General features: G+C 32.5%; 2 protein-coding genes across 2 annotated transcripts; both read left to right on the forward strand.

Moving 5' to 3' along the window:
* The first annotated feature begins 1,732 nt into the window (after nucleotides 1–1,732).
* On the forward strand, nucleotides 1,733–7,112 carry WNK11 (with no lysine kinase 11). Its single transcript, XM_041011733.1, has 7 exons — nucleotides 1,733–2,587; nucleotides 3,140–3,405; nucleotides 3,523–3,746; nucleotides 4,374–4,531; nucleotides 4,640–4,961; nucleotides 5,397–5,753; nucleotides 6,442–7,112. Exons 1-7 carry the CDS (start codon nucleotides 2,471–2,473, stop codon nucleotides 6,855–6,857), a joined length of 1,860 nt encoding a protein of 619 aa, XP_040867667.1. The 5' UTR covers nucleotides 1,733–2,470; the 3' UTR covers nucleotides 6,858–7,112.
* A 1,906-nt stretch (nucleotides 7,113–9,018) lies between these two features.
* Nucleotides 9,019–12,508, forward strand: LOC100811269 (uncharacterized). Its single transcript, XM_003552272.5, has 3 exons — nucleotides 9,019–9,901; nucleotides 10,938–11,262; nucleotides 11,963–12,508. Exons 1-3 carry the CDS (start codon nucleotides 9,450–9,452, stop codon nucleotides 12,197–12,199), a joined length of 1,014 nt encoding a protein of 337 aa, XP_003552320.2. The 5' UTR covers nucleotides 9,019–9,449; the 3' UTR covers nucleotides 12,200–12,508.
* Nucleotides 12,509–17,327: the final 4,819 nt, after the last annotated feature.

Consider the following 17,327-nt stretch of genomic DNA (forward strand, 5'->3'; position numbering starts at 1 on the left):
TCATTTGAGTTATGTTATGTCTTCTCCATTCAAATAGGTGGGTTGATACCCAAATGCAAGACAATTGCCTCAATGTTGTGGGGTACCCTTATATGATGATGTGCATACCCTTTAGTTATGTGAAAGCCCGAAAGTTATGACTTTCTCAACTACATGGTTGTCCATAAACTAAACATGGTATCCAAGCACCATGTGGGATAAAAGTTGGTCCAAGCAAAAGAAGCATTTATTACTCATGTACATATGACTTTATTATTCTCATGATAGTTTGAAGTTATAAAATTATTTTGTGTACCAAAAATAGTTTATAAAATTGTGTTTCCTTTTTAAGTAAATAATATACATTTTAATATCAATACATGATTCAAAATATCAATGAAAGCATAAATCAATTGATATAAGATTGTTTTAGTTTAATAATTAATCTTGAGTTTAAGTTGTGGTATATAATTACATTAAATATTTGAATGAGTTTATCATCTATAATAATGTTACCTAACTTAATATCAGTAATCGACCTATGCATATGAGTGTGGGGGCAATTGCCCCACAAGATTTTATTTTTTATTTGTATAGGGATAATAAAAGAAAATTTTGTCCCCATAAAAAAATAGGTATTGTTCTCATAAGATATTTTTTTCTTAAAATGAATGCAAAATAAATATAAGAAATAAAAAAAGAATAATTGTTACTAATTTTACTATTCTGTATTTTTTTATTTAGTTCTTTTTTTAGTATTTGGATTTTTTTTCATGACATTATGTATTTTTTTAAAAGCATGTGATATTTTTATTTTGTGAAAATATCATATAAATGATTATTTTGATCTCTAAATGTGTAAACTAATAATAATTTAATCCTTGAAAGAAAGAAAATTTTGATTTAATCCATAAAGAAGTAAAATGAGTGACAATTACTTTTGATATCCACTTAATATCAAATTGATCATCGAAAATACAACTTAATATTAAAATAGTATTTGAATATTATATCTTAAATGACAAAATAATTTCATAAAACTTAACTACAAGACATAGTTATCACACTTTTTCATATTTAAAAATTAAATTAGAATTTTTATTCTTTTAAGACTAAATTATTACCGATTTATTTACATAAAAAAAATTATTATCAGTTTACAAATTTAAGGATCAAAATGATAATTTATAAAGAAAAATGTTACAAACTATGTCTTACTCCCACTAATTAAATTTTCTGGATCTGGTGCTATTGCTTAATATGATTGTGTCATACAAATGATATGTATAGTTTATACAACACAAATATAGTCTAAAATAATGTAGGGATATAGTTGAGTTACATTTGATAATTTAAAATCGATTTCATTAAATTAATGTTATTAAACTTTAAATAAATAAATAGTTTATTTGAGTAAAATTGAGTTAAATAAAATGTTAGGTTTCACATTTTACTTTAAAATGGATACTTTTTGTTTGGTTTTGCTACCTATCTTAGGCAACATCAATGAAGAGAAACAAAGCAGAAGTGTTATAAATTGTAACATGTGCTATGACACGTGTTCCAATTGCAAACCCTTTTTTGTAAAATAATCTAGATAACTACATTCCTTAACCAAATAGTCCTCTTCAATCAGGACCACGACAATGAACTAATTAAGGAAAACACCTTGAAAGAGACACGACCAAATTTTCCACCCGTGTAGTCTACACGGTCGAATATTTACACCAACCACCACCCTTCTCCTAAATCCTACACAGTTCACACATCCAAATTTGGGACTTTCTCTCCTGTTCCTTTCTCCAACAACATCACAAATCTTCAACACTCAACACTTGCACACTCACATTCTCTCTAATCCGATTTTTTTCACACCCCAACAACACTCATATCCACAAATGTTTATATCAAAATTCTCCAAATATAGCAGCCATGTTTCCTTCTCATATCTCTTATTTGGTCTTTTCATTTTCTCAGCGACTCTTCAAAACAGTCTTTGTCTTCCATTATCTTTAACACCAAGGCACCAGCTACGAATTAATCAAACACCCCTTTGGCTCAGAATCCACACTCTCTGGTGTGGTCTCATTCCGGGTTTCAAGTCACAGCATTATTAGCTTTATTATTCGTGTCTGGTTTACACACAATGGTTTCTTTGTCCTCTTATCTTCCAAAAAAAATCTTAAAGTGTGTTATCTCTCTTTGTCCCTCTGTCTCTGGTGTTTTCTCCCTCTTGGCACTGTTAAACCAGTGGTGAGCATGCCCTTATATGGGTTTTCACGTGAAGCTGTTGAAGTAATGACGTGTTTAATGCTTAGTGTTGACTACTCGAGGCTCTTGTGGCTATCATTTGGTGTCTTCTATGAGAGCCATGAGTGGAACTCAGCTTGAGGTTATATATAACTGTATTGTTTTGTTGCTATATTATTAGTAGCACTCGTGTCTATACACAACAAGAATAGCACGGGTTTGAGTTAGAAAAGTTGTGAAGATGGAATTGCCTGATACAATCAGTACAGCCATGTACAAAGGGAGATTCTGCACTAGTGGTGGAGTTAAGTCTCAGCTTGGTTATGTTGAAACAGATCCATCTGGTCGATATGGTCGTGTAAGTGTTTCTGATTGATTCTCATTTCTCATATCTTACAAATTGTTGTGTTATGTAGCATAAGTTTATAGAACGTTGTTAATTAAGAGATGAGTTGATGATGAATTAGTTTCTATTTACCATATAATGTCTGATGGATGTTTAATTTGAATTGAGAACTAAAACTGTCTTCTAAATTACATAGGAAACTCACATACTTAGTTGTTTATACCAGGGAGCAATTTAATGACAGAACAGTAATTTGAATTTGTTAGTTTTATTATTCTATTATTAGCCAATTTGAGCAATGAAGTAGAGTTTTTGTGACTTTCATTTATGAAATTGATAATTGATTGAAAGGCTTGACGATGAGAGAACTTGCCTTACATGTTAAAAAGTGGTTGGTTCTAGGCTCTGGTTGATTCTAGAGTGACTCTTTAAGGATGCAAACTGAATCGCTTGTGCTCAATTCATAGTTATGTTTAAGTATTAATGTAATCTGTTATATGTTAAATGTTGATTAATCTAGTTGACTAATTCACTTGCACTACTGTGATTTGTTGGTGCTTGCAGTTCAGGGATGTTCTGGGGAAAGGAGCAATGAAGACTGTGTATAGGGCATTTGATGAGTTACTAGGGATTGAAGTGGCTTGGAACCAAGTCAAGCTTGGTGATGTCTTTCACTCACCAGAGCAACTCCAGCGCCTTTATTCAGAGGTTCATCTCCTTAAGCACCTCAACCATGACTCTATGATGATCTTCTATGGTTCTTGGATCGATGTCAACAACAAAACCTTTAACTTTGTCACTGAATTGTTCACCTCCGGCACCCTTAGAGAGTAATCAATCAGTCCTTAAACCTTGTTTACTAATCCATGCATGTAGCTTAAATTAACCATCTATATTTGTAAATTATATTATATTTGTGTTAACATACTATGTATTTATGTCTATAGGTATAGGCAGAAGTACAAGAGAGTTGATATCACAGCAGTTAAGAATTGGGCTCGCCAGATTCTAAGTGGTTTGGAGTATTTACACAGCCATAATCCTCCTGTGATACATAGAGATCTCAAATGTGACAACATCTTTGTCAATGGCCATCAGGGGAGGGTCAAGATTGGTGATTTAGGCCTGGCAGCTATACTTAAAAGCTCCCAACATGCACACAGTGTCATAGGTAATGCCTCTTGCTCTATTTTAGCAGTTAAAATAAGTAAGAATCAATATATAATTCAATATATGAAAGTGTGGTAACTTGTATTGCTTTGGTTCTTGAAAGTGCACATTTTTTTTCAAAATTACTTCTCCAATTTGTCAACTTGGATAGAAGTTAGACATGTTTGAGTGAGTATTTTGTAAAATTGGTTTTGATTAAAACTGATTTTGAAGTGAAATTATTTATGTTTAAATGTTTTTATTCTAAAAGCAAGTTAGTAATAAAACTTAGTATAGTCATTATTTTTTTATCTTATGTTAAAGTTATTTAAAGTTGTTTCAATTTAAAATTGATTTTGTATCCAAAATCAAATTCTTCAGCGTTGGACCAAACGTCTCAATATTTACCTACAATAAAGTTAATTAGTATTTCATTGCAATTTTGGATGATTCAATATGAATCCAAACATGCACATCAACTTATAAACAATTTCATCTATCAAAGGATTTATTTGTACAAAATGAAAACTTTCGAGAACTATATGAACACAAGTTTTAACTGTCAAGGACCAAATTGTACATGATCAGAATCAGTAATCTAGACCTTGTTTCTATAAACTGAAATTTTGTGTTTGGTGTGAACCACCAGGCACACCAGAATTCATGGCACCAGAACTGTATGAAGAGAAATACAACGAGCTGGTAGATATATACTCCTTCGGTATGTGTATGATAGAGATGCTTACTTTTGAGTTCCCATACAGTGAGTGTGCCAACCCAGCTCAAATATACAAGAAAGTTACTTCGGTAAGCATAATTAAACATTGGACAGTGGGCACTTCCCTTATTCTAAATTTCCCTTCATTTAACATGAGTTCATTAATTTATCAAACTTTGGTTAATTTGATGTACCAGGGAAAGATACCTGAAGCTTTTTACAGAATCGAAAATTTGGAAGCCCAGAAGTTTGTGGGAAAATGTTTGGCAAATGTCTCAGAGAGACCATCAGCGAAGGAGCTCTTGTTGGACCCTTTCTTAGCCATGGAACAACTTGAAATTCAATTGCCACCAAGCATACCAGCATTATTTACAAATAAATCTTTCAAGCTTAGTTGCCCTGCACCATTTCCCAGTGAGCATCGCGATCAAACAAAGAGCGCGGATATGACAATCACCGGGTCAATAAACGAAGAGGACAACACTGTTTTCCTTAAAGTTCGGATATCTGACATAATGGGTATGCACAATTTCATCCCACATTTTGCAGTAATCTTACAATAAATTATTTCATGGTTTAAACCACGTAGTTATGTTCCGGTCAATCTCCACATGATGCATAATTAAGTTTTTTAGTTTACGGAGAAGAGTTGATAAAAATTGATTATGTATCACCTCAAAATTGACCGAAACCACGGTGATCCAAAACCATATAATAGTCGAGTTTAATGATTATGTATTATATTGTCATTCTGTCAATCAATAAAAAATCATTGTTAATATAATTTTTAAGATACTTATTTTGTTAAAATCAATAAATTTACTCTACATAAAGATGTGTAATTAGATGATACTGAAAACTGTCTTATGGAGTTAATGCATAAGCTATTTTCTTGTAATAATTTCTCCTTTCAACATTTCAAGTCTCTTACTAAAAATTTTATTTCCTATACAGGGCACACAAGACATGTGTTCTTCCCATTCGACACATTAAAGGACACGGCTATTCAGGTGGCAATGGAGATGGTGCAAGAACTTGAGATTAGCCACTTGGAACCATTTGAGATTGGTGCAATGATAGATCATGAGGTATCAGCTCTAGTTCCAACTTGGAGGGACAGGGTGAAGTGTCACCACCAACGACAGTACAGCTTTAATTACGAAGAAGATGAAGATGTCAATAACCATCACCCTTTCTTCTTATCATCTTCTCCATCATCCCCTCGTGGTTCTGGCCACATGTCTGCTTCCAACTCCTTCAAGACCCATTTTCGTGGAAACCATTGCCCTTTTACTCAAGAATGGCCTCAAGGTACCTACTCCTTTTACCTTACATCTTAAGACTATATTTTGTATGCATGAACTATCTTTATCTCTCTTTTCTTTTATAACTTTCATACATATATAAGAAAATATACCTAAAAATCATAAAAAAAAATAAAAAATTTAATGTCACACTATCATCCAATCACAAATTATCATTTGAATTATTTAAAATAATTATTTTAAAAATAAATAAACTTATCACATGAATTAAAATTGAATGATTATACAAAAAAAAATTATCCTGTAAATACATAACTTTTTTTCCCAAAAAAAAATGATTTACCATCTTAATTTGAATAATTGCATTAAATTCTAAGTCTAAACCCTGTTATTGTAAAAAAAAAAAATGTGTTCAATCATTCACAAAAAATATGTATATCCATGAATCTGGATGTAATAGTACCATTTAAGTATTTGTATATCTTTTTAGTTGTTTTTAAACTTATTTGTATTTTTTTACTTCAAACCTTTTTTTTTCACAAATTTTACTCAACAAATTAATCTGACCTAATTTGTCCTAACTTTTGAGAAAGTTACAAATTTTATCTTTTGTTAAGCTAACGTGACATGCTAGCATAATTGTTAATTCTACATCAACTTTTTAAAACTTTTGCTCTAAACTAGTAACTTCTCTTTGAGAATGATAACTCACTTCCAACACTCACTCTTGGCAGATGATCCATTCATGAACGACGACGCAAGCTCTCAAGCCTCAATGAACTCCTTCAAGTGTTCGAGTTTCCAGTTCTGCGACCCGGGCCACGAAGATGAGCACGCCACCCCAACAGACGGACCCGAACGCAAAAAGTGCACACCATTATTATCGTACCGTATCGAAGAACCAGAACCCAATTTCACGAAACCGTTTAACTACTACCCTCCTCGTATGAACTCTTCGTGCGGCTGCAGCAGGTTCGGGTCGAGCCACGCGTGTCCGAGGCTTACGAGGATCCGGTCGTGCCCGCACGAGCGGAGGAGCCAGCAGCAGCGGTCGATGATGTTGGAGGAGATGTACAAGTATAAGAGACGCTTTTTCAACACCGTTGGCGCTGTTGAGAACATCGGTTTTCAGCATCCAGATCGCGTGTAGATTAAGAAAGAAGCTCTTCTTCAGTGTCTCAAGGTTATTGTTGTTGTTGATGATACTTGTGTGCAATGCAAATATGCGTATACTTAATGAATCTAATTACGTGTGTTGTATAAGTTTAATAAGTTATTTGAATTGTGATTGTAATTGTGTTAAAAAATGAAAGATTTGTCTCCTATAGCCGTTCTGTCTAATTTCGAACAACATTATCTTCTACTGTTAAATTACGAAGAAAAAACAAATTAGTTATTAATCAGATATTAGTTATATGATTATTGTTTACTCAAACAAATTTTACACAAAATAAAATTACATTCATGATTCATTTTATAATATTTTAAGAGAAGGGCTCCGTTTTGTACATTATGTGATAAAAATATTTAATATTTCTGTCACAACATGACTCTTAATTCATTCCTTTTGGATATCTTACGGGTATTATAATTTATGATGTTTGTATTGATTTGAATAAAATATTTAATGTTACTCTTTTAACCCATATTTTTATAACTTACAGAATTTTAGCATAAAGATACTTCCTGAGTTTATTGAGAACAGTACTTACAAAATGAGAGTATTTTACTAACAATGTAAGATTTTTTAATACCCAATTTTTACACTCACATTACATTTTTATCTGCTTATATCTTTTTTATCTATTGTATCATTAAACATTTTTGTTATTTTCTCTCTTATTTTTTACCTTTTTCTCTCTAAGGTTGTATACATTCTGTAACGGTATCAACCAATCTTTATCCTATTAACAACCCGTCAATCACAGAAATATGTCAACAATGAGAAATTTCGTTACAATTCATACAGTCATATTACAAAAAATTAAATAAATAAATAAACATACACAAATCATTTTTAATTTTAAACATCCCATCGATATTTCTTTATCTTTTTTCTTCTTATAAAATCATAAATTTTATTATATATATAATTTTCTCTTTTTTCATTCTCTTTAGATGTTAGATAACACATTGGGTATCAAATATTTTCCAAAAATACTACAAAACACTTCACAATTCACACTAGTCATACAATTACATATCATCTCTAAAATACAACAGGGTGACGTTATTCCATAGCTATTTTCAATTGAAAAATAAAATCTGTCCTTTGCTTTATTGGTTTTCTATTTTTCTTTATGCTCCAAAGGAAAAGGTATATATACATTGTTTATAAGCTATCTTTTTCCTTTGGGTTCACATTATTATTCGTTTTTCTGACTGCATAAAGCTTGCTTTTTGGTGGCCCAAGCCAAACGGAACCTACACAAAAGCAGAAACAAGCTAAGCCCTTTAGCCAATAAATAGAATGGAGAAAAAGCATAACAGATCAACAGCACAAAACAGCATCTGCAGCCTTTCTTATTTTATGGGTGTAGCTAACCGGTCCTTTCTATCATTAATTAAGAAATTAAAAAAGAAAATATTTATTATAAAAAATATAATAGAGCTTAAAATAAAACTCAAATAAAGTATAATTTTATGTATTTTATTGAATACAAAATTCTTTTTATTTTTTAACTAATATTTCAAAGAGATTGGTTAACATTTAATTTAATTTAATTTATTTTATTTTATTTCATTTTAACTTTACGTTCCTCAAAGTCAGAGACCATGACAATCCGATAGCAGTTAAAGCTCACATACAGCAACCTCCACTTAAAACCCGCTACGAGGCCCCACACAACCAACCCAATTTTTGTGACAAAATTGTAAATTTGATTCTATAAATTGTCTTAGATTTTGATTCTTCTATACTTTAATTTATCAATTTAATCTCTAATTTTTTAATTTCTTTATGTCAGTTTTCAAAAATTAAATATTAATTATTAAATCCTTACCTAGATGATCACATACTCACATGTGACATTTTGAATGATACATGTCTTTAATTTTATTAGAGATTGATATTAATTAAATATACGAATCAATGTCTAATTAACATATAATGGTCAATATATAATAAAAGCTTAATGTGTAAACATCAACGTCAAATCTCAGACTAAAAAATTAAAATAACCAGATTATAAAAGATTAAAAAATTAAATTTATGAATTAAATTATAAAAAAATGATAAATAAGGAATGAAATTTGTAATTTTGTCAAATTTTTGTCCTCAAATACACACTTGGCGCTATAACAGGTGCACGTCGATGATACACACCATAGACCTCGATTGCAGGAAAGCACGTAACTCGAAAAGTCGTGCTCCCCACGCGAAATGGAGTGCACCCATCAAGGGTCCCTCGCGTTCCAATTTCAGCCTTCGAAAAAACCTCCTTTCTAACTCCAACCACCATTGCAATCTTCATCTTCATCTTTATCGTTTTTCCTCCAACGACGTCGTTTCCATCGCAACGCTCCATCATCCTCATCGAAGATTTTATGATTCATCCAACACACTCTCACGGCATAAATAAACGACGTCGTTATCGCAATAATTCTTCGTCATCGGCGATTTATTAAAATCAAACGCCTACTGAAACGACATCGTCACCATTGCGATTCTCATCGGTGATTCTGATTCATCTAATTCACGCGTGGAACGTAACTTTTTCGAAACGACGTCGTTGTCGTAGCAATGCCGTTCGCGCGATGCAACAGCCAGATTCCGGCGCCGCTGCCGTCGCCGATTCCGACCGGGAGAGGCACGCGGTCCGCCGCGAACGAGATCTTCAGCCAGTTTCTCGAGAAGACGCTGCAGATCCCGGAGCTGACGCTGCCGGGACCGCACCTCCCGCCCGCGCCGGCGGAGATCGACTTCCGGTCGCTGACTCTTGTCTCCACCGATCTGATGCTGCGCTCTGCCAGGGAGTTCGGCGCGTTCCGAATCCGGTGCCACGGGATCTCCGGCAGCGAACTCGGAACCATGGCGGACGAAGCCGAACGCGTCTTCCAGAAATCGCGAAACGTCGTCGTCGTGGAGCGCAACGGAACTGGCGGAGAGATGATTCCCTGTGTTCGCTCCAGCAAAGGTGCACTGGAATTCGCCGCTCAGACGATTACCGGCGACCAAACGCATCGGAACTTTTGGTATACATACACATACATACACACGCTCTTTGATTTCGAATGTTTTGTTTTGTGACTTTCGGATTCTAATGAACATTTTAACGTACGGTATATGTACGTATATTCTACTTGCTTTAACCGTATAAGTTTAGTGGCTTCCCTTGGTGACCACCACCATCTTTGCATGCATATTACTTTGTTTTTTGCATTGAAACTACTTAGGAAAAATCCTTGATCATTGTTACACTTACACTCTCCACTTTTACATGGATTCTATTCATTTTCTGTAGGTATATATTAAAACGAATAAACTATATTACTTATTTCTTAGTGATTTAGTTTAAAGAAAAATGCTGCAAGGACATCCATTGTGCTTTTTAACACCTAAAGAAGAAGAAAGATAAATATAGATATGATAGGATTTATAATGTGAGAAAAAAAAGAAATAAAAACAAATGAAAAGTGTTAGAAGAATGTCTAAAATGATAAGATATTTGTACATAATTAATGTTTTAGTTTAAAAACACTTTATTAGGTTTATGAATTATGAAACTTTGATACTTATGTTTTAGAATATTAAGATTTATTTGGATAAATTTTTCTAAAAACACTTGTAGGAAAAGAAAATAAAAAAAATAAAATGAATTTTTTTATAAGTTAAAATGAATTTTTTTATTAGTTAACTATTAGTTAATTTATAAGTGCTCTCATCTTTTAATTTAAATAAATTATATAAGAGAGTTTCTATAAATTAACTCATGAATAATTTATTTTAACTTATAAAAAAAACTCATTTCATTATTTTTTTTGTTTTAGAAGTGTTTTTAAAGAAACTTATCTAAATTAACAAACACTAATGCATCAAAATTCAACCCTGAAAAAAACAATTAATTTTGATAGAGCGGAATCGCCTTGTTCTTTTCCTACTTTTAATTCAAGTTTCATTGTTATTAACTGGTGTAGAGAAAGGCAACTTGTCAACGACATTGTCAATTGTCACTAATGGAGTTGTACAAGGTGCTAATTTATTTATTTTATATACCAATATATGATGCAGGGTTCACATGGGGAACGTTGCAAGTAGATTGGATACTATAGTTGAGCAAGTGACTATGGTTCTACAACACAAAACATCTAAAGAGTTTAAGGAGCGGATTCAAGATACAGAGTCTTGGATTTGCTTGTGCAGGTATCCGCATGATAATGTTCCCAAACAAAACGAAGACACCTCGGTTAAGAAAAAAGACAAATTATGTGATCATGCTTTGCGCTTCTACCTTCCTATGGAGCAATGTATATTTTACGTCCAAACTGAAAGAGGTCCCCTGTCATTTGACGCAGGTCCAGAGAACATAGTTGTCACCGTTGGCAAACAACTAGAGGTAATTAATTTCATCTTTTGTTTCATAGTTTACTCAAATGGGTGTTTTCATATTTCAAGATCAAGTTTAAATTTCACGTAACTGTGACGTTTTTTATGCTATTACTTGAACAATTATTAAAAATGTTAGACTGGTAGCAATTGTGATGGTCAATTTTTTTTTTTAATGATTTGATCATACATGATAGAATTGATAGTGTAAAACGCTTTGCAGTAACCAATGCATGGAAATTAAAGCCTTATATTTGATGAGATTAAGATAGAGATATTACCCCTTTCAAAAAAACTAGAGATATTACCCTATAGGAGCTATTTTCAACGAGTCACTCAACTTAAGAAGATATGGTAATTGGTAGGAATAAAACACAGAAAATAGGTAATTCAGTTACTATTAATTTTTATAATAATTTTTTTAAAAGTCATATCTATTATAATTTAAGATTGATTAATATTAAAACTATTTTATATTATGGGTGTAAAACTATTAAACTCATTGCAAAAATTGATTTCCTATTTCTAAGTAGCATGTAATAATTAATAGACGCAAAAAAATAGAGGCTAAACTGCGGGAGGAAGTAAGAATTAGACATTAACTTAAAAAATTCAACTATTTTATTTGATCATTAGTCAGCTGCATATATAGTATCAAATATGTTCTGCACTGAGCAGAAACTAACCAAAATTTCACTTTATGAATGTAGGAGTGGAGCCACGGTGTATTCAAATGTGTTCCTGGGGAAATGATCTTCATGCCGAGTTTCCAGAGTAGCCCTGCCTCTTTCTCCATAGAGCTTGTGTGCTTGGCCTCTTCAAATGATCTAAGTCACAGTTTAGACAATTCTGACAACTGTGACAAGATAATATCCTTGGCTGATCAAATCCTTATTGTATTTTGTCTGGTATTTTTATACAATTTTTTATACTTCGTTTTTTCCTGATTCTCAGGACATGATTGCACCGTTTTCATTTATTTGGATGCCTGTTGCGTGGTCATGATGTAGCTCTCACCCAGTTACACGATTTTTTTTCCCTGTATTTTATTTATAAAAGCCATTCTGGTGTACAGTTTGAGTGTAAAGATTATGGGTAAAACACCAGTTACGACATGTTGACATGATGTTGTGGGTTGAAAGTAGTGAAAATGCTGTCTTCTTACATATTGAATAGTGTAAAAACACAGGAAGCAAAGATTTGTAGATTGACAATTTAATTAATTTTATCAATCATGGTTTGTATTATTATTATTATTATTATTGTATGATAATTGTTGTATCAGTCATACTGTGAGTAGCTCTGGGTGTTCTGTTCAGGTTAAGAACAATTCTCATTTCTTCAATCTAACGGAAGTATACACCTTCAGTAAAGAGAAAGATGCGAAAGGAAGAAAGAAAAGGAGTATAAATGTACTAAGTGAAATAATGAGAATAAAAAGTATAAATGCCAAACAGGTCAACTTGAAAGTAGACATGCCAAACGGATCAACTTGGCTTGTTGGATCCGATTCATTTTGACTCATCTTATAAGCGGATTAATGTAATTTGACTCATCTCTTGGTGAGTCCTAAAAAGTTGGCCTAGATTGGTCCACCATGGGTTAGTTCACCTAAATTAAAAAAAAAAAAAATCAAATTTTTTTTCTAAAATTCAATTTTTTTTAAAAAAAAATCAATAAAAAATCATTTAAAAAAAAATCCACCAAAATAAAATATATTAATGGTTGCATTTTTCTCATAATTTGTTCTTAATTTGGAAATTCCAATTTCAAAGAAATCAATTTTTTTAAAGTTAAAAATGAACCATTACAAGTTTAACAATTCAAATAATTCTATCACACAATAATTTTACGGTAAATACCCATTTAGTCCTTGAATTTGTAATGCGTTGACGCTTGGATCCCTAAATTATGGGGAAAAATTATCTCTCAATTGGTAAAAAGTGCGACAAATTCATCTCATCATTTATTTTCTCTATTAAACGAAATGGTCATACCTACGTGGCATTGTTGGACGTATTTGATAGTGAAAACTTTGTTGTTTCTATTGCTGACTCGGAAGAACTAAATTGCTATTAAAAACTTTGATAACTAATTTGACAGGAAACTGTCTATTTTTTTTTTATAGAAATCTAACCATTGAACTCCAACGGTTACTTCCTCTCCCCTAACTAAGTTTTATACCTTCATTTTTTTTTTTGCACAACTCCTTCTCCCCCAAATCAAGCTTTATTTGTTCTTTTCTCCCAAAGAGTCGTTGTGTAACCCAAATCTCTCATTCTCAACGCCCACTAACTTATTTTCTTCTCTGGTTGTTACCTTCTTCTTTTGTTGTACAAATCAAGTGAGAGCAAATAGGTGGTGATGGTGAGTCGTCCAACAACGGTGTTGACAACCATGGTTGTGGAAGTCATGATTGTTATGTTGAATGTCATTGTTGGATGAAAGTTGAAATTAGAACTTCAAAACCCTTAAAAAATTCAAAGAGGTTGTTTTACACTTGCCATTGCCAAAGGTTGTTTCCAACTTCTCCTAATACTTTAACTATCCCATTTTTTTATTAATTGATAAACTGACTATTTTTTGTTGATTTGCAGGATGCTAGAAAATGTAATTTTTTTATTGAATGAACAGGAGCGGCTCAAGGATTTGAGAGGCCTAAAGCAAATTTAAGAATGAGACCTTTTATTTACTCATAAAATAGTTTATTAAAATTATCATTATTTTATTTAAAATTTATTTTCAAATATAATTTTACAATAAATATTTTATGTATATCAGTACTAAAAAAAGTTGGGGCCTTTTTTTTGGGGGGCCTAAAGCCCTTGCTTGGACTTTAAGCTGACCCTATGAATGAATACTATTGAAGAAAGGTGGATGAGAAGTTGAAGGAGAGGATTGATGACTTGCAGTTAAAGATTACAAAATACTCAATTTTTCTTTGTCATGTATTATGATGGTTTCTTTATGGTTAATTTAGGGGTGATGTCTAAGTTCTTAGAAAGCACAAAAATGGAAATGTAATACTAGATCCAAGGTGTATTTTTCATGGTGAACTAATTTGGCATTTAGTTGTTAAATTGAGGAATTTAAATGACATTAAGCAATATTATTTAAAGACTGGTTTGTTAGTTTTTTTAATAAAAAATGAGACATTAAAATTTTATTTCTTTTGCATCTTGCAACCTTGTTAAGTTTCTTTAATGGAAAATGAAAGATCATTGAACTTAAGGAGTTTAACATTAATATTAATCAAACATAACATGGATAATGTCATTCTTAAACTATTAAAGATAGTAAAAAATTTCCACTCTGACAATACCAAAAAACATCAAAATTCTAGACAATGACAACCATAACACCTCCCAAAATGACAATAACGGAGATGTCATGGTGAAAATTCTCCAAAAAACAAACATATTACTACTTGTTGTTCCAATCAACATATATATCCCAAAAAAAACGTGAACAATAAAATATTATCACTTCTTCATGTCTTCCCTTTGTAGCAGCCCAAGTGTAGGAATGAAGCTCATGAAGTTAGGTTGTATCATCCTTGGTGATGATTCAGTTGGGAATGGTATCATCATAGGTGTAGGAGGCCTAAATGCAGGGGTTAGTTGTACAGGCATGAAGTTTATTTCGTGCAACGGATGAATTTAATGAAAATGATTAGTGTAGGTCATACATGCTGCAATAACAATTTCAAGTGTAACTCATAGGTTGTGGTGGAAGACTTGGTGATTGTGGTATTTGCATCGTTAATGGCTGAGGTTAACCTTTAGTGTCAATCATTGTTGGTGATTGTTCTATAGTGGATGCATATTGAGAGTTTTCAATCTCATCCTACATGAGTTAAAAACTAATATAAGTAAAGCTCCAACATGTATAATACAACATAAACAAAAAAAAAAAAGAACACAAGCTATTTTTATAGCTTGTTGCGATTGGGTGCTATCAAATTCCTATGGTGGTAGTGGTTGCCAATTTTTGGGTCTTGGTGGAACACCACCATTTGTGCATCCACTATTGTTATGACCAAAAACACCACATCATGTGCAAGTGGTTTCCTTGTAAGTTTTTTTGGGTCTACTATTGTCAACTTAACCTTTATTTTGATTCCTTCTTCTAGTTTTCTTTGGACGCTTAGGTCTTCTTTTCAGTAGGGGTGGTGTTGGCTTCTCAAAAGGAGTTTCTTTCCAATATTGTTGGCTCTTTCTTGGGTTGATGTAATACTCATAAGATGTATTGTAGAATTCTATAGTCAACATATCATCATAGTAATCTTCAAGTATGTGATTATTGAATTTGATGGCAGCAATTGCATGTCTACAAGGCACATTTTATAAAAGAACACATGATTGCCACATTCTACAAGTGTAACTATCTGTTGCCACACTCTACAGGTACATGTTAACTAAGCAAGTCCATATCTAGTTTGTTGTCATAAAAATGAACTTCAAACTTATTGCCTTCTGAATCACCAACCTAATATGGAGTCCATTTGTTTCTTTTCAACCCTCGCTTGCATGCATCAAGACACACATAAATTCTATGAAAATGTGGCGGTTCTTAGGGTATGGGAATGCAATTAATTTGAACTAGAGTCTCCCTATTACTTCTTTGCAACTCATGTAGTAGTCCCATATATTTTCATATTGACGCTTAATGCTACCCTCGACCATATTCCTAGCTTATTTAAATGCCCGAAACATCTTCCTCCCATCAATGTGAATACCATTGTCCACCTTCATGTGTTCATGTGCCTTAACATGAGACAAAGTAGGGTGAACCCTTAATTTGTCAACCAACTTTTTAGGAACCTAATTCATGGTTGCTTGGTTGTTTTTAAACATTATAACGCAACTGCGTTACTCCACAAAAGGTTTAAACTGAAAACTTTTTTATTTGTCTGCCCATGCACAATAAATCTCCCAAGGACACTCATTCACTTTGTAAACAAATGTAGCTCTAATTAAATCCCTTTTCTTCCAATTAATATCCCTTCCATGATAAATTGTGTAATCTCTAACAACCTCAACAAAAACTTTGACAATGTCAAATTTCATCCCAATCTCCAACTGCACATTATCAAAACGACTTGTTGCATTAAATTGAGAGTAGACAACTTTGTTGTTACGATCTCCCTCATCTTCATTGTTGAGTAGAGAGTGGAGTTACTTAGAATGATAATTATAATAACTACTGTCAGTTGAATGTTAATCATCATCAGATAGAGAAACATACACATAATCAGGGTCACTTTCTTCAAATTCATTTGCAGCATCAGCCTGGTTTTAACCTTCAAAAACCTCCTCCATTAATTTGTTATCGTGTTGATGTGCAACATGTATTTCAGCTTGTTTAGACACAATTCTACCCAAATATCAATACTTTGCTCATTTAAATAAGTTGTTGCATCATTTAAATAAGCTTCTGATTCATTTAAATGTACCTTATTACCAGACACAACTTCTACCCTATGACCAAACACAACATCTACCCTAGGCAAACCATTAACTTGATTACCATCTTTTCCATCAACATTATTCAAATCATCAGACATTTGTACACAGTTCCTCCACCAAAGGCTCTTCTCCATTTTGTGTATCATCAATCACAAAGTCATTAACTTGATTCCAGATTTGGTTAGCATCTCATTAATGGATAGGATGACATAGTAAAGTGATTAAATCTCATAAGGTAGTTGAATAAAAGCATTTTACTTTCACATGGTAAGAATTTATTTCATCATCACATCATATTATGATAACACATGCAAGACAACCATTATAATTCTAACAAGGCAACAAATAATTCTGACAAAAGTATTTCAAAATTACAAAATAATAGTTATTTTTAGGTTGGTCAGTTCGACCCACCACAGGTTCAACTCGGATAGACAAGACCGTAGGTGAGTCAGATTCAATTTCCTAATCAATTGTGATTTTGATTTTTTTTTTATTGGCATGACTAGCCTAAACCCGTGGTGGGCCAGATTGACCCATGGGTTTTGGTTAGTTTTGAGGAGTATAATAAAAAGAACCATAAAAGAGTTATATATATATATATATA

Source organism: Glycine max, chromosome 18 (assembly GCF_000004515.6).
Source record: "Glycine max cultivar Williams 82 chromosome 18, Glycine_max_v4.0, whole genome shotgun sequence".
NCBI lineage: Eukaryota > Viridiplantae > Streptophyta > Magnoliopsida > Fabales > Fabaceae > Glycine > Glycine max.